Raw genomic sequence first — 21,509 nt, 5'->3', positions numbered from 1 at the left:
ACGTTGAATGAATGACATTATTTTACAGCACATGAATATTCTTTACTATTCCATTAAACATGTTGCTTGAACATGGCGCATTAAGTGCAAAATGATTTAAATTTTAATATATCCTACCAGTAGCTGGTCCAGATGGGGCGCAGGGGGGATGACACTCCCTTTTTTATCGGAAATTTTGTCATTTTCACGTGTAAAATTGACCCAAACAATGGCAAATAATCCTAGCACCCCCTTTTTGCTTAGGAACCTCGGATGGCATCCCCTTTTTAAAGTGTCTGAATCCGGCCAATCGCTACCTTGAGGAATCAAGAATTAAAAATAAAAAAAAGTTCAGAACTGATAACTGGAAAATCTTCTACACCTAGTAAGATATCACTAGCAAATCAATATTTGTACATTGTTTTCACATGGACCCACACTAAAAAAATGCTCTTACATAAATCATATATCCAGTCATGTAATATAGCAAGTTAAGTTATTTGATTTATCTGGCTAAAATTAAGAAATTGAGGTCGTTCTGTCTGACTCTAATTTGACCTTTATCTTAATCACTTGGAATGCACGTGTGAAATGTCTGTAACATAATGATGTGTTGTTGATCAGTATCTAGTAAACCATACAATGAATCAGATGTCTTTTGTCTCACATTAATATAGCGGTTCCCCACAATTTTACAAGTCAGTGTATGTGGGTGGTCCTAAATCGAAATTAAAAAGCAATACTAAACTTAAAGTGCCAAATACTCATGTTGTCATACACGTGTTTACACAACTAAATGATAAATTGCTCTATTACAATGAGACTACATACGTGCACCCTTTATTGTAAGGAGTAATGCTACAACCACAACAAAGAAACAGGTAGACGGATAAAACGGTATAACAGTGTCCTTGACACTTTTTGTATCATTAGAGTTTTAGACCATATTGGTCAGTTCCTTTTGCTAAAAATAATCATACAAAAATGTGTTGTCCAAAAAACTTTGTGAAAGAACCTGAATTGTACTGCAGCATTGCTAGAAGTTGTCTGGCAAACTATTCTTTGACTTGGTGTGGTATGGAGGAACGGAATTCCATCCTCTTACTTTATAGGGGTACCAGAATTGCTGATGCTTAATTCTAACTTCCAATTTCTGTATTGTACATACCGTAATTTTCTATTTTACAAATCTTGCCCAACTCTTACAAAGTTATTTCGTTACTTGCAAAAGCTGTCGCACCATATACAAGCAAATTATCTTGAAGTTTCATCTAGAATAAAAATCAATACACTTTCACTGTTCATTATAATTACGGATCGGGGCTACACGTATCATTACAGGTAAGTATGTGTTAGAGAATATTCTTTAAATAATTACATACCACGGCTTACTTAGGTGCAAAAATAGAATCTGAGACATATCTGGGAAAATATGTAGTTTCTTTTTAAGTGAATTGAACTCAACGAAACAGAACTTCGAAACCCCTAAATTTACATCTATTCTTTTTCATTTTGCATTGAAACTTGACTTGTTACACAAATCGTATCCCCTAACATTGTCTTGCCTGCCTTAAATTCTATCAACCCCCCCCCCCACCTGAAATACTGCATCTGCTCTTGGGCATCAATAACTTCTTAAACCGAGGAAGTAAATGATGGAGAAGGCAGTTTCTCAAAATGTTTTTAAATGCAAGCTTATAATTGTGACAAGACAAGTTAACAGACACGAAAATAAGAGGTGTGAAAGTGCCAACAATTCCAAGCTCATTGAACTTGATAAAAATGAACCGATGTTTTGATGGATTGTTCAATTATTATTTGTTCATACTTGCATTATTTTCACTAAGGATTCATTATATCGTCGACAGCTGTATTATCTTATGCTTCAGGCAATATTTACAGACGAAGCATTTGGAAGTTCCCAAAATTGAAACAAAATAAGTTATGTATATTATAAAATTTTGCCCCAAAAATAGGTGTTACTGTTATACTTTATTCACTAACAGACAGCTTTGGGTACTTAATATTGTTCATTTAATCGTTTTCTTTCTGTAAATGATTAACAGAATGGCTCATATCTGATATGTGTTTTAAAAAGACCACTTGTGAAGCATCGTTTAAATTTTTCGTTTACAAGATTTTAGCTTCGATATTTTTCACGTAAATGAGATTTGAATATACGGTTCTCTTTTTTAAACACTAAATGTTACTAGCTTTCGCAACTGCTTTCAGCTGTGCTTGTATACATAAATATTATTTCTCCGTCTGTTAGTCTGTTATAGGCAAATGGCAGCCATCTATATAGTGTGGCATTCAATACATGCACATTGAAATACAACAAGTCAAAACCTGATGCATCAGAACTAAATCTAACATGTCATCAAAATGTTGATTTTATAGTTGAACATTTTTGACATAAAAAAAATATATAAAAGTAAGATACAATATAACATGTTGGAACATTTTTTTTTTCAATATTGGATTCAGATTGGTAAGAAAAATACATTGGGTTTTCTAGCTAGTACACGATTTTCTGAAAACTGGAATGAAAGTTGGTGCCTGGTCATCTATAAACTTATGAAAAAAACTGAAGTTTACGCAGCCAAATGAGCCACATATGATAATCATATGGTGCTCGATTCATATGATAATCATATGACAATCATATGATATTGATCATATGATAATCATGTGATTATCATATGATTCTCATATGGTAATTTTGGCTTAAAAACATATGACAATCATGTGTTCGTGAAAAACATAATTATGATTATCATATGATAATCATGCGATAATCATATGTATACCGGAACATATGATTATCATATGGTGCTCCATTTATATGATAATCATATGATGCAAACCATATGATTCTCATGAGTGGCACATTTGCCTGTGTCAATATATTGGACACTTTGACAGAATTTGACAATGTAGAAACTCATTAATTTGAATTGGATGGTTGATCTTTTGACTTTTGACTTTCAATACCTAAGACATGACTTTAGTCGGCCCATGTAACCTACATAATGTACTTAAGTATCAGTTCATATAAAATTCAGACACTGTCTATGGTAAAAAGATTCATGGTATAGAAAAATCCATTGATTTGATGGTGCTTTTTTGGTCTACATATGCTTCATTTTTATGTGGAAATAATCCTGTCTGTATTTAGATTTGTACTTTTGAGAACACTACACTTCTCACTAAAACCAACCCAATCAAACCAGATCAAGAACGATTACTCTTGCAAAGTGCTAATTTCATGAACAATCTATATTAATATTATCTCAAAAGTGCTACCCCCAAATATAGAACTAAGACTGGTTATGTGATCTATAACGGTTTCTGAACAAAAAAAAAATAAAACTGAATTTGGTGGGTTTTTGACATGCATGAATCACCTTCTGTCTGATTTTTATAAAGACTGCTACTTAACAATCCATAGCGTCACGCGGCACACTTAGATATAAAACAAGTATCACATATGCAGATGTTTATCTACAGCGCATGTTGACAAATAAAGGAATGATAATGGACTTGATATAGTTAATTTTATCAAGATCAAGATCAAGATTCTTTATTTCACTCAGACACAAGTTATGTGTAACATGAGGCAAATACAAATACAATTAATGAAAATGGCATGGTAGACAGATATACAAAAATTACATAAAATGTATGCATTAAATTACAATATAGCTGACAGTTTTTTGATAAACATGGAAATTTTAGATAACAAAGTTGTATGACAATTTGAAAACATACCCTTGAACTTGTGTATTGATGGGTGGGATGAAAAATACTTTGGTACATATAGCTTCCTAAGATTTACAACAATAGAATTTTTACATACAAATAAATAATGAAACTCATCTCCTAATAAACCTTCGTTGCATAAGCTACATATTCGTTCATGTCTAGGTATATTGTGCCATCGTCCTGTTTCTATAGGAAATTTTATATTGGACGATCTAAATTTGGTTATCCAGATTCGGGATTTCTCGGGTAAACGAAGTAAGTTTCAAGACCAAAGTTTTGCTTAAATAACTCATAGGAAGATCCTCTAGAGGAGTTATCAATGTCACTATGCCATTTTTGAACGAATTGATCTTGCAATATCTGCTTAATTAGTTGTTTGTATAAAGAAAAATCTATAAATTGTTGATCGGTGAATATATAGCTTAATCCACATGAATAAAATATTGACTTCAGGAACGACATCCACTTAAAATTACAAACATTATCAAAATGTGAATTAAACATAAGTTTAAATACAATACAACTTAGTTTATTTTCGTTTTTGAGGAGGCGAGAGTAAAATGACACCATCCTCAGCTTTATATCTATGTCTGAAGGGAATCGCCCAAGTTCTCCAAACACCATGAAGTTCGGCGTACTTTTTCTAACATTAAGAATGCGCTTGCAAAATTTCAAGTGAAACTTTTCTATGGAATTTGTGTTTTCGAATCCCCAAATTTCAGATCCATATAATAAAATAGGAGCAATCATAAAATCAAAAAGCTTTAATTGAATGTCGATAGGTAAATTCAAGTTTCGAATTTTAGTGTAAACGGCAAATAATGCCTTTTCAGCTTGTTCAACCAATTTACTTTTGGCATCAGTGAATGAGCCGTTATACTTAAGCAATAATCCTAAATAATTGTAACTGTCGACAATTTCAAGTGATGCATCATTAAGTTTAAACTCTGGCAGTCGCCGTGGTTTGCGTTTGCAAAGTATCATAACTTTATTTCCATGTATCACAATATGCCGAAAATATGTTTAACGATTTCTGCATGTTGTCGCTCGTTTCTGCAAAAACAACAGTATCACCCGCATACAACAGTGCAAAAATCTCTAAATATATCTGCAGAGCATCATGAGATTTATCTAGAATAAAGTCTAATGGTCGACCATCAACATTCCTAAAGAATTTTTCCAAGTCGTTCAGGAAAATAGAGAAAAGGAAAGGCGACAGGTTTTCTCCTTGACGGACTCCTATCAAACAAGAAAAGAATTCGGAACGATCGTTTCGGTATTGAACGCATGATCTAATATTGTTATACATATTAAAAATGACATCAAAACATTTACCACTAATATTACTACGCCTAAGTTTAGTCCATAGTCCGGTGCGCCAAACCGTATCAAAAGCCTTTCTAAAATCTATAAATGTACAGAAGAGCTTTTTTCCGCTTGATAGATATAATGAAATCAAAGCATATAAGACAAATATGTTATCAGCATTTCCTGAATCCAGCTTGATTCTTTGAAATCAGACTTATCTCATTTGAAAGATCTGTTAGTCTTCCATTTATAATGGAAGTAAATAACTTACCCAGAAAACTAATAAGTGTGATAGCTCTGTAATTATCAGGGTCGTTTACATCCCCCTTGTTCTTATATATTGGTTTAATAATTCCAACAAGCCAGTTCTCCGGTACAATTCCGCTGTCTAATATAACATTGAATCATTTACAAAATGTACCAATATGATCTACGGGTATATTTTTCTAGTATTCATTAATAATTTCATCTATACCGGGCGCTTTGTTATTTTTAAGATTTGAGATTGCTCTCAAGACTTCGTTTTCACAGATCGGAGCATTTAGAATATTATTAGCTACCTCTTGATCAGAGGCCGAAAGATTAATATCCTCATCATCTAAATCGAACGATGCATCATTTGATTCATCGGCATTTAAATTCTTGAAATAATCATAAAGAACGTCAAGAGGAATAGCTGTTTGAGTTTGAACATTTTTACTCTTATTTGTATTGTATTCTTTCTTCGCGCTATGAAAAACATTGCGTTTTTCTTTACATTTCTTGTCGAACCAAGGTTTATCTCCTTGTTTAGCTTTATACTTATGATTTGCAGATTTAACACCACCCATAATATTCTTACCATTATAAGTAAGAATATTTACCAATTCATTTACTAGTTCATTTACCTTTTCATCAGTTATTTCGTTAGATTGTAAAAGTTCATCTAACTTAATATCAATATCACAAAGTGGATCCGTAATAGCATGCCGGAATTGTTCCAACTTTTCAGGGGCCCATCTCACACGTGTAGATGAATGAAGTGTATCATTTATGTTGGGATTTAATTTTTCTTTGGTGAATGACAAGGTAAATTTTATTCTATTGTGTACATCTGATATCATAGGGTCAAAATCTAATACACAGAATTCTTCAAACAATGAGAACAAATTCGGGCTTACAAGTACATAATCAATCAAACTAATATTTTTACATGTAGTTTTTCCAATATATCTTCGGAAACTCTACCATTTGCTATATACAAAGATAATCGTTTACACATTGCTATCAATTTATGACCATAATTGTTACACCGACCAACATCTTGAGTTGATCTATTAAGAGATATATTATTCTCTTGTAGTATTTTATATGAATACATATTATCAATGATATCATCATCAAATTCATTAAGTAAATTAAGGTTTTGAAAAAGCGCATCATCAGGAATTACAAAATTATCTGCTTTTCCTTATCGTGCATTAAAATCACCAAAAAGGGAAATATAGTTCAAATTATGTGAAAATGAAATTAATTCTGATTCTAATTCCTCAAATGGAATGGCATGCATATTTTGAGTTTTCTGGAGGTATATACACACAACCGTATAACAATCTTTGTGGAAGACCTGTATAATCTGGCAAAATTTCAAACCACTGTACTAGTTCAGATTCTGTTTTTATAAAATTAATATATTTCGAAAATTCTTTTTTATACATAACAATAATACCACCAGACTTTCGTTTGACATTTTTCCTATTTTTAGTAACGTATTCGTAACCTTGTGGTACATCAAGAACATCAAATTTATCTAGTTTTGTTTCTAAAAATTAATATCATACTCTTGAATTAGTTCAATAAAGTCAACATTTAGAAGCTTTGATTTTAATCCGCAAACATTAACGAATGTAACTCTCAATTTGTTTACCTGTCGTTGTGTATTGGGTCGTGATCGTTCATGTATGTCTGATGTGATGTCCTAGTTCATACCTGGAATGTGAGGTGTTTCACGGGGTTTCGGAACGTACGGCTGACCGTCTACAATAAGGGTATCATACACTATTTTTGCATTTCGCTTGAGCCTTTGAAATTCTTTTAGTTTAGGTATCAGTGCTTTCCGGCGCTCGCTAATCTCAACTGGATACTGTTGGAAAACAGAATATCTTTGGCTATTTTTAAGTTTTTCATTTGCTTCTCCAAGAACTTTCTGGTGATCATCATATTTTGTAAATCTTGCGATTATACTACGATGCTTTCCGTCACGCCGTGGCTTTAATCTATGAACGTTTTGGAATTCAATTGTGTTTGCACCTTCAATTTTCAGTTCTTGTTTAATAAATTCTTTTACTAAATTTTATGTTTCTTCTCTAGTTTCACCTGTATTTTCAGGTAAGCCAGTAAAAATTAGATTGTACTTCATAGAATGGGTTTGAAGTTTCAGATATTGTTCATTTAATTCTCTATTTTGATTTTCCAGTACCCTATTTTGTTCCTCAAGATATTTCATTCTATCCTCTATAACATAATGATGCCTTTCCTCATTTGCCAAGGTTCTTGAATGCTGGTCTTGAAGTGTTATTATATCATTGATTTCTTTTTTCATTGAGTTTATATTAGCTTCAACAGTTTGTAGTTTAGTATTTATTTCTTCCAGCATATCAAGTTTTTGAAGTTTATTTTGAATCATATTGTTGGTTGTGTTTACATTTTCAAGTCTATTATTCATAATATTCCTGTTTTGTATGATGACCTGTAGTGCCATATCTGTGTTTGATGTAACTATAGGTTCTGTGTTTGACATACATGGATTGCCTTGGATGTTGGATACTATGGGTTGTTGTACTGGTGTACTAGACTGTGGCTGGGTAGGGTACATGGGTGGTGGTGGGAGTGGAGACCTGAATCCAATTTGTGAAGTATTTTCTGGAATTTGCATTATAGATGGCTCTATGTATGAACGTTGAGGGCTATTCGTACCATATATACTCTGATTTGCTTGTGTTATGACTTGGGATAAGTCCATATTGGGTAAACTTGGTATCGTTGTGGTCGCCGCCATGTTTTCGTTTTTGTTTACAATTTTCTCGGGTGGGGTAAGTCCTGATTTAGACGAGTTACTCCTATTTCTTTTCTTTTTACCCATTTAATGTTTTAGCGAATTGTCCATGAAACATCTTCAACAACACAGAGTCACTTAAACCTTGTGCCACCAGGTATAATTACACTGTTTCGTAGAGCTATCGTGAGTACGTCTTGTCTACCCCGCCATTTTTCCAGAAAAAAGAAAAAAAAAGAAAAAAAGCTTAAATGTTTTTTTTTTTTTCAATCAGCAACATGTCCGCAAACCGTTGCAAAAAATATTTAAAGTATTATTAAGTGGGGCTATAACGGCCGACTGAGGCAAGTATATTCTTTATCGACATGTATATTTTTATTTTAAACACATTTTGGAAGGCACCTCAACGAACTTTTATAAAATTATTGTGTCGCTGAAATGATACGAGATTTTAATCATTTTCAAAACCTTGTGATAGGAAAATATGCAAAGTCTATTCGTTGAAAAGTAAGTATAGGTATGAAATAATAGCAGTGTTTACTAGTTGAAAATGGACGCCGTTTTTCCTTGATCCATATAAAAGGTCTTCAGCCCTTTTTCCGCCACACCCTGATGTCGGAAAATTTGGTCTTCACAATAATACAGACCATTTACTTTAAGACTGTAAAGGCTTTTGCCATGAAGAATTACCACGTATGTCAAATAACAATTGGCTCTTCCTAGTCTGCTCCAGTATATTTCTAGATTGCGTTCTTTAATTATTTTTTATACCCCCACTTTTCAGAAGATATAAAAACGACCACGGCACGGTGTTCGTTCGTCAGTTTCCCATGTCTCGTCTTTCCCCTGAATAACATTCTTTTGATTTTCGCAGAAATGTGGTTCCCTTGATTACTCTTTCGTCCGTCAGTGCGTTCGTTCGTCCACAACTTTTTCATCACAGTTTTCTGCCAGATTTACCTCACTTACAATGAGACGGATGGAGCATGACAGGAACTTACCATACCAGAGCAAGTGCTTTGGGGAGGTGTTGTGTGTTTGTTCCTGATATGCTTCAGTAATTTTCGCCGATATTTTTATACCAATAAATACCTAAAATACTTCAACGTCTCTTAATTGATATTAAGGTATACAATAAAAAAAATAATTCTTAATTAGAAAACATGGTGAATGTTGGATATTAATTAAAAGGTCATGTCGTGTGTGTTTTAAAAAAAAAACTATAACTAACATAAACATTTTAGAATGTTAATGTAAACAGATGGAAAGAAGGTGTATTTTGAAATACGTGACCATATGTAAATTAGATACAATTGAGAAAACAGATGCTTAAAATAACTACACACCCAAAAAGACAGGTAAGTATATTAGTTATTCTGCTGTAAAAATTCATTTCGATAGGAAAATTATGAATTATTTGAATAATCATAATAAAGTTTATTTGTATTGAATAAATATTTTGTACAAATTTAAGGTTTTTGTTGAAAAAAAGGAAATTATTTCCGCAAGTTACACCATCTGACACATTTTAATGGATTGTTTTACAAGTAGGGTAAATATCGATTGATCAGTCCACCACAGGTTGATGTTAACTCCTGGGTCATGTACAGTCATGTAAAAAACAAATGTTCAAATTTCAAATTTCAAAGGAAGCTTAAGTGACAAGGAATACTCAACAACTCTTGATTTTGAAGTCAGTAAGCCAAAAGTAGCGGCTACAATAGCCGATAAAAATCAAATTTACACACCTTAGTGGTTCAGATAAAACATTCTATTTGTAAAGCGGGGAATGTTGCGCACGTTATGTTGGTACCAATGTGCGTTTCAACACAACTTTGCGCGAAAATGACGTTCATTGAAAGCTTTTATTCTTGCGCACGAAACTTCAATTTTGCATTTTGTGTGCGGGTGCGTTTGTTTTATATTGTGATAATAAATTTATCAAGGTGGTTGACCCAGGAAGCGTTTTTTTCCCTGCTGAAAAAACAGTAATAAAAATTCCACATAAAAAATACACTAATTTATGGTTCTGTATATAATTGAACTTTGTAAACATGTATTTTAGCGTCGAGACATTTTAGTTTACTTTAATTTCTCGGTGAAAAAAAAATCATCCTTAACTTCTGCTGATTAAGGTGACTCTGCAATTATGCATGTATCTGGGGGGAAAGACATGATTAACGAAATACCTTTTACCGAAATGATATCGAAGGCGACGGAAACTGAAGCATATGCTGCAACCGTGGACTCTGACATGTTTTATGTAGAGGGGGTCCATTAGACTATTGTTAGCTCAGTTTTGCACAAATTTTGCACAAAATTAACAATTTTTTTCCAACAAACAAGGGTACTGACTTTCAAACTTGGTCCGACTCTGTGCTGTGCTACCTCATCTACTATCACACACTAATAGCAAAGCTATAGATTAGATTAACTATGCATTATCTTCAGTAACTGTAAATAAATAATAGCCAGCATGTACTGTACATGTACATGAAACAGTCTGTGAAGCCCCTTCCTATCTGTAGACAAAGATAAACTACGGAAAGACCCGATTTGATAAATTAAGTGTGCGTTTCCTCCTCGTCAGTTTTTCTCGGTAATAAAGCAAGTAACCTATACAAATAAAATATTTTTTCTCTGTTCTGAAATTCAGAATGTCGTAAAAGGCTGCTGTTAAGTATAGAATAATTGTGTACGCTAAAGCTGCATATTCCCAAGTTAGAATTTTGAGTCCAGCTTCGCTCCCTTTGAGAATGAAACTGACTCAGATGGGGAAGTCAGTCTAAACCAGGCTGTATTTTAGTACATGACATATACAAGTACATTGTAAGTAAACACTTTTCACTACCGCTTTTTAGCTGTTGATACATGTAATTGATTGTTCTTTCTTGCTGTTTAATACAATTTTTTACTTGGTTTTATTTTTTCTTGTGAATTTAATATCTCTCTTTTTAGTTAACCTCACTAGAAGAGAAGATGGAACATTTTCACAGGTACTGGTTTAAATGACTTTCATGTAAAAGGAAATTCAGGGTGTTGCTAATTATTACAATATAAAAGGAAATCATCTATAATTGCGTCATATAAAATGTGAGTTTCAACTTCCTAGTTTTTCCATACATTTTACAGTCATTATAAAATCAATTCAATAAATGTACTTGTACCTTTAAATAATATGTCCTTGATTTTGAAGCTACGTGCACTAGTTAATAGATAAAATTATATGTTTAAAAGATATGAAATAGAAAAGACAACATCGTGTTTAGTTTTGGAATGCTAATTCTTTAAATGTGTGGAACAAATGTCATGTAAGTTAAATTATTTTTCGACTTATTTCTCACTAGCCAAAACTAATCTTTGTACAAATCACACCAGGAACACGCATAAGACATGATACACCGCTATACAAGTCACTCCAGGAACAAGTATTAGGAACGAAACAATTCTGTATAAATCACACCAGGAACACGTATAAGGCAGATTACACGTGTCATAGTTTTCCTTTCCTCTTTCGTCTACCCGGACTTGACTTTTCATGAGCAACTCGGCGGGTGTTTATAAAAAAGCAGAGGACGCTTACCCTACCGGTGCACCTGGTCCATGCTCCCAGTTTTTAGTGGAGTACGAGTTGCTCATTTGCTTTTGTTACTTTGTATGTATGATTTTGGTTACTTTATGTTCTTTGTTGTGTATGTCTGTTTTCCATGTCTGGTCTTTGTCCCTGGATTGCATTCTTTTGATTACCGCTATGGCCTTGGTTCCTTTGATTACTATTGTACAAGTCACACCAGGAACACGTATTTAGGCACGAAACACTTCAGTATAAATCACATAGAGAATGTGTATAAGGCACGATACATTTACTGTATAAATCACACCAGGATCACGTATTAGGCACAATTCACTTCTACACTAATCACACCAGGTACACGTATAAGGCACGAAACACGTATGCACTAATAACATGTAAAATCAAATTACAGGCGCTTGAAATCAGATAAAAACGCAGCAAATCAATTCACTAGCTCGTCTAATCAAATCGCAATCACTTCCAAATGATGAAACAAGCACTTACAAGTCAAATTACGAGTACGTTTGAATCACAGCACGAGTATATGTACCAATCAAACATGAAAGCGCAAACAGCCACGTAAAAATCGCAAAACAAGCACGTACCTCTCTACCAAACAATGTTTTTTATAATGTACTTTTTATTTATTCGTAGTTTTAAACGTATTCTTTATGTTAATTAGTGTCGAAATGAATATTTTACTTGAATGAATCCTTTTTGTATATAGACATTATTTTTTTGTTTCAGTTACCTATATGAAGAAGGGGGGATTTTTCTGTATTCTTTGTTTTTTGTGTTTTCTCCTTGTGGGCTTATCTATAAATTGGGACTATCAATTCAGCTTAAATCATTTCGATCAATTCGGATTTATATTGCCCATGATTGAGAAATCAGCATTGCCTCACGTAAGCTATAGAAAATGGGAAAACTCACCACAAGGAAAAAATTTGATTAATGGAACAAATTCAACCGGAAAACAGTTCGTCATGCTCTGGTATGCGATTCAACCATACTTCAGTGGAAATGTGGATCTTACAGAGATTAAATGTACATATTCAAACTGCAAACTCTCGGACGACAAGAGTTTGTTGAACAAAAGTGATGTTGTTTTGTTTGCATATAGAGATATGTACAATAACGTTCCAAGAAAAAAAGACGGGCAAATATGGGTCATAGTCAATATCGAAAGTCCTGTCTTTGATTCAGATTTGAGCAGTGTTTGGAACAACAAATTCGACTGGAGTATGACTTACAGACAAGACAGTGAAGTTCTCCTTAGTTACAAGACTTTCAAGCGAACGGTACCTTTACAAAAGGACTATCATTCTATTTTTAGAAACAAGACAGGATTTGCCGCGTGGACTGTCAGTAACTGTCACTCTAAGTCCAGGCGCGAAGATTATGTGAGAAAGCTGAAAAAATACATTGATGTTGATGTTTACGGCAGATGTGGCAATTTTTCTTGCTCGGGTTCTATGTCTGAATGCCACGAACTTTTATCTCAAAAATACAAGTTCTATCTAGGATTTGAAAATAGTATATGCAAGGATTATGTGACAGAAAAAGTCTTTCATACATTTTTAGACAATAGTAATGCTATTTACATTTCAAGAGGTGCTCCAAATGTTGCATCTATTTTACCGCCAAAAACTTTCATCAATGCTTTGGATTTTAAAACACCGAGATTATTAGCTGAACATCTGATAGAATTAGGTGCAAATGAAGACAAATATGTTTCAATTCTGAAAGAAATTGATAAATATCATATAGATAATGAACGAAATTATAATAGGAGTATATGTGACTTATGTGAGCTAATGAATACATACAAGGCTAAAAGTATATCATGGACTGGGCGAAATTTCAACTCTTGGTACCGACGAAATGTGTGCAATTCAAGCATATCAATATAAATATTCATTCAAAAAGAATTTCCTGATATTGTGTGTGTGTTTTTTTTTGTTTTTTTTTTTTTTTTATTATTATTTTTTTTTTTATTTTAAGGTCCTTGCTATTTATTTGAGGTTTCAATGGGCAAAACGATTTAAGTCAGAACTAGAGCCCGTGGTAAAATTCCATGAAAGTCTAGGAGCAGGGCTAAATTTAAAAATGTCAGAACCAGAATCTCCGGTAAAGACTACTAACGATATAACTGTTCTTGTTTTTAAGAGCCTGTCAGTGAGAAAACCATGCAAAACTGGAAAAATCGTTCGAAAGTGGAATCGTCGAAAATTTGATATCTCCTCCATCTTTAATTTTTCGACAAAAAATATATTTTGCAATTATAAGTTTCTCATGGGGTCCTACCAGATGCACTAAAGTTAATTTGTAATTGCCAATATCACTTTCGGGCGGTTTTATATGGTTTTCTCGTGGACAGCCTCTTAAAAAAGTTACGATAGAAAAAAGTGGTCAGGGTCAAAGTTCAATCTACAAAATCAAGTTTTTTCTTCCTCAATCCGCAGATGCAAATAAAATAAGATTGGTATGTTTAGTTTGAAGTGTATGAAACATAGCTTTAACTTTGAAATATTATCTTTTGGAGGACCGCACATAATTATGGAGAAACATTAAACCTCCATTAGGATTTAAAGATAAAATATTAACAAACAAAATATAATCTAAAATTCATAGAAAGGCCGAGGTGGTCGATCTCAAGAGTTAAATCCGAATTGACATATTTTTATAGTTCGTTTTAGTGTTGTTTTTCCCAACACTGTCCCAGGTTAGGGAAAGGTTGAGCGCTCACAAACATGTTTAACACCGTTTCATGTGATGTGCCTCTCCCAAGCCAGGAACCTGTAGTCTAGTGGTTGCTGTTGTTTTTTATGTCCATTGTAATTCGTTTTTTTTTTTTTTTTTTGTTTTTTTTTTTTTTTTTGTATATATTAGGTCGGTTTTGGTCTTTAGTGAATAGTTTCACAATCATCATTTATTTTTTGGCCTTTTGCATCTTGCTTTATGGTATGGGTTTTGCCCATCATTAAAGATCATGTGGTAGAAGTTCAATTGTTTGTTGCTTGGCATTTGTTGGATGGTTGGATGTTCTGATTGATTGGAATCAAACCACATCTCCTTTTTTTAGCTGATCTTATCCAAAGGAAGGAACATCGTAAAGGCAGATTTTTTTTATCTCTGTTTCCGATATAAAGATGACGTATTATCGTTCAACAATCCTGCAAATGTAGTTTCGGGGATTTTATACATTGCATCTACGGAAATAAAGGCTTAAGTACTGCGGACAGTGTGAATTCAACCTCATATCAGGATCACACTTGGAGATCGATAGAAAAGGATAACTATTCGACAACACGATTACTTTTCATTCCATACTGTCAATTTTCCTTTCATCTTTCTTAACGTCCGTTCAGCACCTGCATATGGAGTTTTCATATCACCATACATACCTTATGTTAGAGCTTGCTGTAACTACGCAGACCTTTTATACTGCGCTAGACCTCTTACAATTTGGCTTCTGGAACAGGGTTATGTTACATGTACTACAAGATTGAATTCATCACTACAGAGGTTTTATAGTTGTATTCATGAACTCGGTGTATCCATCTGCACCAAGAGAAGCGATTTGTTCAACGTGTCATAGTTTTCCTTTCCTCTTTCATCTCCCTCTGATTTGACATTTTGCGCAACTCGGCGGGTGTTTCGAAAAGCAGAGGACTCTTGCCCTACGGGTGCACGTCGTCTGCAGTTAGATTAACCTATGGGCAACGTATTTTCAAATTTTTGATAGAAATTGCCATAGCTTTAAAACGGTTTTCAGTCTACAAAAACTTGGTTAAAGTTAGGAAGATTTGATACATTAATTGGTAATTAGAGTAGCCTATTATTATATTACAACAACACAAATGGAGCATATCAAAATTGATTTCATGAAGAATGTTACATAAGCAAAAGAAAACTGTGGTTGTACATGTCACGCATGCTCACCAACTTAAGGATCAACCATTTGATTTTTATGGGGGGGGGGGCTAGGATTAAATTTGAAAAAAAAGGCAGGATGGTAGCGTATGGTAAAAAAATCCCAGGATGGCCATTCGGGTAAAAAAGGCAGAATGCATTTGTTGAAAAGAAAATCAGGAATGTTTTTGACATATGTCATGAAAAAAATCCAGGACAGGTTGGAATCAAAAATAAGTCAGGATAGTCTTAACACGAAAAAAATATCCAGGACAAAAATTTTATCCTAGCCCCCACCATACGGACATACAAATCCCTTACCACGATAGTATTTTGATTGTTTGATAAAAGAGTACAAAATTTCATAAAGAAACATACGAAATCATTATCTTGTAGTACATTAAATTGTTTGTTAAAAAAATAAATGTAAAACTTATATATTCACCTTTCGTACCCTTGTTAAACTCTGATTCTGCCGTTTTACGCGGATTATATTTACCAAATCAAAGCGGTCGTGTGTTTTTGTCAAGTGTCTATGATATAACAAAGGTCGCCTGGCACAAAAGTTACGACCATATGTGGATCTAATTTACAAGGTTCGCCATACAATAAAATGTTAATATCAAATATTTATTGTATATTCACACTCAGTCCTCTCCTCCCTATTTTTAGTGGCAATATTAATCAAAATTTGTTGACCTTATTATCCATGCTTCCCATCCCATTTTTCATTTTATCATTATTTTATGTTCATCTTATCGTCGATTTCATGTTCGTCGCCTGAATATAGCTGAAATATTGCTGCTCGGGCGTTAAACCCCAACAATTATTCAATCTACCTTTACCATGACAAGTATTCAACCAGTCTGTTATAAATTTTGAAAGAAAAAATATGGTTTAAAAGATTATGGAAACATTTTTCTTTTATGGGTTTATTGTTTCATTCCTTTTCCAGACCTTTTCGGGAAACGTAACAAAAATGATTCTGTAGGAGAAATAAACAAGTTGGCGGACATGTTGCTGCATGGTTAAACTTACAATTTTGCAAATGAGGAGGACCTAATATTACTACAGCTAGGATGTCTTAGTACAGAAGAACTAAAATAATATTCGGTGATCATGGATATACTTTTTTTTATCAAATTTAAACCGTAACTTTTTGACTGCCCTGAAATGCAATTAACCTTAATTTAACTTGGCATGTAATTAATGTTAAAGTTTGAAATAAAAAAAATGGTTTAGCGGTTCTCTCAAAAATTATCATCCGAAAATCAAAAGTAAGACAGACGGACGGACATGAGAATCGTGTATATGAAATAAAATCAGATTAAATATGTTTTATTTTACCTAAACATAGTACCCAAAATAGGGCACATTAATCATCTACAATAAAACACATCTGTTAATATAGTTACAATTCTAATTGTGTTTTTAAGGTGTCATCCTGGTTTGCATACATTTAATTACCATACTAATTAAATAGTTCAATAAACAAAAAAGACAATGGGTTCATACACCTTGAAGACCTATAGTTTGTTTTAAATATGAACAATTAATATTAATATTTTTTTTACCTGCAGAAAATATATGTTGGCATTCTGTTGAGTTTTGTTTTAGTATTGATTGCGTGTTTTATTTAATGTGTATATTTGTTTTTCATTTCTAATAATTCTATAAAAAAATAAGTAAACATTATTTTTTAATAAATATTTTAATAACAAAATCAACAACACAAGATAAGGGACAAGACAATTCATTTTCAGATAGCTTGAATCACAACAAATAAAATAAATAATTTGCATATACTAAGAATACATATACAACATTTAAGACCCATTGTATCAGTTGCAGCATTAAAATAAATATAAAATCAGGTTAAATTATCAGAAATGACAAAGCATGAAATATATTACAATGTTTGTATCGTATAAAAGCTCACTAATTAAGATGCAGTAAGTGAGAAGCGGCATCTGCGTAGTCTGTCACAGTCATAATCCGCTGCTGATATCTGTCTGAGTTGCTGTAGTTGTGTGTTGATGCGTCGGTAAACTGGTCTTTTGGGTGGACGAGCTCCTCCTGTTGAGTACTGGATCACTGTAATTTCTGTCATGGCCTGGTTAGTTTATAGTAAGTCAATTATCTCGTAGATGTTTGGGTGAGCATGTCGGACTATTTTCTTGATTTTGTTGTGCCAGCCCTCTAAATGGTTTGTAGTGCGAGGTCCTTCTGTCTGGTAGTGGTTCCATAAAAATCTGTTGTTCTCAACCCAGTGTTCGGTAACGTAGTCGGTAAATGTAGTAGTATCGGGTATGTTATCTGTGTTGTCGATGTCTTGTAGTGCGTTGAACCAGACGTTTTCTACTTCATGCTGGGGGACGAATGTTAGTACTGCAGCCCGTCTTACAAGTTTAGTGATGTCGGCGTTGTCTTTATAGTAGGTCTGGAGTCCACACTTTTGAGTCTTGCGCCAGATGCATTGCGTGTAGTGGAAAAAACATCCTTTGATGGTCACACCTGGAAATACAGTAGTGGCGGCGTTATTGGTGGCAATCTCGTAGTCGATGAATACACTCTGAGGTTGAAGTACAATGTTGAGTTGGCGAGATATCTCTTTGATGTGGCTGTAGAATCTGATGTAGGTTGTCTGGTCTTTGCCTGGTAGTAAGCCAAATACTAGTGGAAACATGGAACCGTCGATCATAGCATGGATAGTGTATAGTTGATGAAACAGTGAAGGGCATGTGTAAGAGGTGCCATCGCAGAATATAGTATCAGCAGCATCCAGGTGTCTCAGGTTATTGGTAGTTGAAAATATAAGCATGCGTGGGTGAATGTTGTCATCAGTAGAAATTGTTCCCCAGCAGTAGTTGTACACCATTTGTCTTGGAGCTTGATGTCTATGGTAGTTTTTAGTAACGCGGGTCTGGTCAGTGATCTCTGGTGGTAAAGTGAAGTTTTAATTGAGTAATATGTAGATAGCTGCTCTACCATCTGCCTGGTATGTCGTTCCACTCTGGTGTGCGTAGTTTCACTGCTTCCTCCTCGTAGATTGTTGGTACTGGTGTGACCTCGGATTTAGATCGGTCTTTCATTGTCTGTATTACCCTCATGACATCAATTTTGGATTGGTTGCTTGGGTGGTTGTGTTGGTATCCACGTTTGACCAGATGGCCATCATGCGTGTTGACTGTAGCAGGACATGTGTTGATGACACATCGCCAATATATACGTGTGTTGTGTTGACTTCTGATGCTGTAGCGATACCCATCTAAGACTAAGCTGTCTTTGCCAAACTTGTTTTTAACAAATTCAAGTGCTCGTAGTTGTGCGAATGCCATTTTTACTTTTGAATGATTGAAATTAAAACAACTTCAATATTTATAATGCTTGAAGCTTGTGAGTACATCTCATGGCTTAATGACAATCTAGCTTTTAATTGTTTAAAGGTTGTAATTAATTATAATTATGATTATAATTAGCTATGATGCTGAATACTTGTTCAGCATGTTTAGCTTGCATATGGGAATACAGTTGGCTTGGAAGCTTAATATTAAGGAATGTAATAAATTTCAACAGACATTAATAAAGGATAAACTATAAAACTAACTTTACAGTTTTATTTTTTTTATTTCATTAAGTTCATAATTTATTATGTAAATAACTGTATTTTTGTACTATAATCCCAATATTGACAACGTGTACTAAAATAAAATATTAAATAATGAAATATTTCATTTAAAACATCATCAAATTTATTTTGATATTCTCATAACAATATCTTAAGATTTTAAGTACAATTCTTCAGGTAAAATACAGGTGCAATTAAGGTGACCAATAAAGAACAGACTATAATGATTAAAACAACAATTTCATCTTTGTTTATTTAAACCTGTAATTAAATGTATGCAAACCAGGATTAAACCGTTTTTACTGTTTACTTTACTGCAATCATGTAATTGGTATTTTTTTTGTTTTTTGTTTTTTGTTTTTTGTTTTGTGTTTTTTGTTTTGTTTTGTGTTTGTGTTTGTTTTGTGTTTGTTTGTTTTATTATGTTTTGTTTTGTTATTTTTTTCTCTGTTCCAATAATCATTGGATGTATGAGAAATAAAGACATTCATTTTCATCCATTTCTCACTGAATGAGATAATGCAATGAAACTGTTATACATAGCTAATATTATTATTATCATTTATCATTTATTATATTATTAAGCGCCCATCTAATAAACAAAACACTCTATGCGCTGTACAAATACATGAGACAACAAAATTACATGTATACAAACAACACAAATAAAATGAAAATATATACAAAAATATTCAAAAATAACAAGTTTAACATTAACAATGATAATAATAGGTTTCTCCTGATCAAAATATTAAAAAAAACTATAGAAATAAAGATCTTGTTCAAGGTATTAAAACAAAGAGCGACTGAAACATAATCAAGTACACCTGATCGCCAATGTCTGATCAAGCAAAATTTACATACTGTCTCCATAAGCTGCTCGAAAAAGATGTGTCTTAACAAGTTTTTGAAAATCTTCAGTGAAGGCACACTTCGAATATGAAAAGGGAGACTGTTCCACAATGTCGCTGCGGCTTCATCAAACCGTCGTTCGCCACGAGTCTTAGTTCTCATGCGTGGGGTCTTCAATAGGTGCCAGTCCTCAGATTGTAATGTTCAAGTCGGCTGATAAGAACCGACGAATTTCTTCAAGTACACAGATGCTGAGTTGTTAAGAGCCTTATAAGTGTACACAATAATCTTAAATTGAATTCGATATTGCACTGGTAACCAATGAAGCGAAACAAGTACAGTTTTTGATAACAGAAAGATGCTAAATAAAAAGATGACTATATATATAAATAAAATATGTACCATAAAACATACGATACTAATTATACCACTATTCAAACAATACATAAAAAGAATGATCCTGTATATTTAATAACAGAAAAGAATGCCGAGTGTCGCGCGCTATTCGATATGAAATAAAATTCATTAACATTTCGATTACATTGAAGTAACTCTCTTATAAATTATTTTATCATACGTTTAGCGAGTAAAGTTCTCACGAGTTAGGTTCTAGTAACTGACTGTTGTTCTCAGAATTAAAACACGATATTGGTCATTCGTGCAATGTTCTAGGTCCATGTCCACTGTTTATGGAGGGTTACGCAGAAAGAGGTAATGACTGTACGTGTATTGATATAGCTACTTGAAATATGAACATGATCTTTAAAACAGCTTATGCGCTGAAGTGTCGTCGTAATTGTTATGTATCTACATTACATGACTAAGCATCCGTCATCCTTCTTCTCCGGCTGAGGTTGAGGTTGCGGTTGTTGTCTCTGTCGTGGTGCCGAAGGCGCTCTCTGTTGCTGTAGTCGTGGTGCCGAAGGTGGTCCTCGGCGTTGTTGTGCAGCGCTCGACGACGGTCTTCCTGAAAGTTTCCCCGCAATAGACCGCAACTCACTTTGAACGTTTTTCATTGGTTCCAAGTAGCAGAATTCGAGCCAAATTTTTCGGAAGCATAAAATTTTAACAACTCGTGTAGTTTGTCCCCCAATAATCACTTCTTCAGTAATTAAAAACCGTTTTTGAACTGCGTCGAGTTTGTAGAATTTGTTCATTGCGTTTCCACACATGTCATCGTCTTGGAAGAGACACTTGTTAATCAGTTCATCTGGAGAAAAACGAACACATAAAATTAAAAGAAGTTCACGTTCTTCTTGGTTCAGTTTTCGATATTGAGAGTAATTTCTTAATTTCCTTAACTGATCTGGAGTCGTTTCTCGGTTCAAATCCATTGCATAGCAAATGCTGTCGAAATAGTACATTAACTTAGCAATTGGATTTTCAGGAACTTCAACATCTCGACCAAATTCATTTACTTCTACATCATTCCTCCCAATAACTGCCGCCGCCAT

The 21,509-nt window shown here is 33.7% G+C and overlaps 3 protein-coding genes across 12 annotated transcripts; 1 reads left to right on the top strand and 2 right to left on the bottom strand.

Moving 5' to 3' along the window:
* Positions 1–1,204: 1,204 nt before the first annotated feature.
* On the top strand, positions 1,205–14,148 carry LOC148612999 (lewis-type alpha-(1,3)-fucosyltransferase-like). Of its 10 annotated transcripts, none has more exons than XM_088594953.1 (3): positions 1,205–1,320; positions 11,045–11,179; positions 12,408–14,148. In XM_088594953.1, exon 3 carries the CDS (start codon positions 12,416–12,418, stop codon positions 13,571–13,573), a length of 1,158 nt encoding a protein of 385 aa, XP_088451079.1. In that variant the 5' UTR covers positions 1,205–1,320; positions 11,045–11,179; positions 12,408–12,415; the 3' UTR covers positions 13,574–14,148. The 10 variants fall into 10 exon arrangements, with proteins under 10 accessions (XP_088451079.1, XP_088451085.1, XP_088451087.1 ...); XM_088594959.1 differs by having other exon boundaries at positions 1,264–1,320; positions 11,045–11,082; XM_088594961.1 differs by lacking the exon at positions 1,205–1,320 and adding an exon at positions 5,767–6,120 and having other exon boundaries at positions 11,045–11,082.
* A 3,549-nt stretch (positions 14,149–17,697) lies between these two features.
* LOC148612998 (uncharacterized) lies at positions 17,698–18,453 on the bottom strand. Its single transcript, XM_088595417.1, has one exon. It carries the CDS (start codon positions 18,451–18,453, stop codon positions 17,698–17,700), a length of 756 nt encoding a protein of 251 aa, XP_088451543.1.
* Positions 18,454–19,599: 1,146 nt separating this feature from the next.
* LOC148612997 (uncharacterized) lies at positions 19,600–21,509 on the bottom strand. The gene has a single exon (XM_088594962.1). The coding sequence runs from the start codon at positions 21,507–21,509 to the stop codon at positions 20,868–20,870; it is 642 nt and encodes a 213-aa protein (XP_088451088.1). The 3' UTR covers positions 19,600–20,867.

This window comes from Perna viridis, chromosome 7 (genome assembly GCF_037379345.1).
Source record: "Perna viridis isolate PV_CMFRI_1.1 ecotype Kerala chromosome 7, ASM3737934v1, whole genome shotgun sequence".
In the NCBI taxonomy this organism is placed as follows: Eukaryota; Metazoa; Mollusca; class Bivalvia; order Mytilida; family Mytilidae; genus Perna; species Perna viridis.
This window is presented reverse-complemented; position numbering and strand designations above follow the sequence as displayed.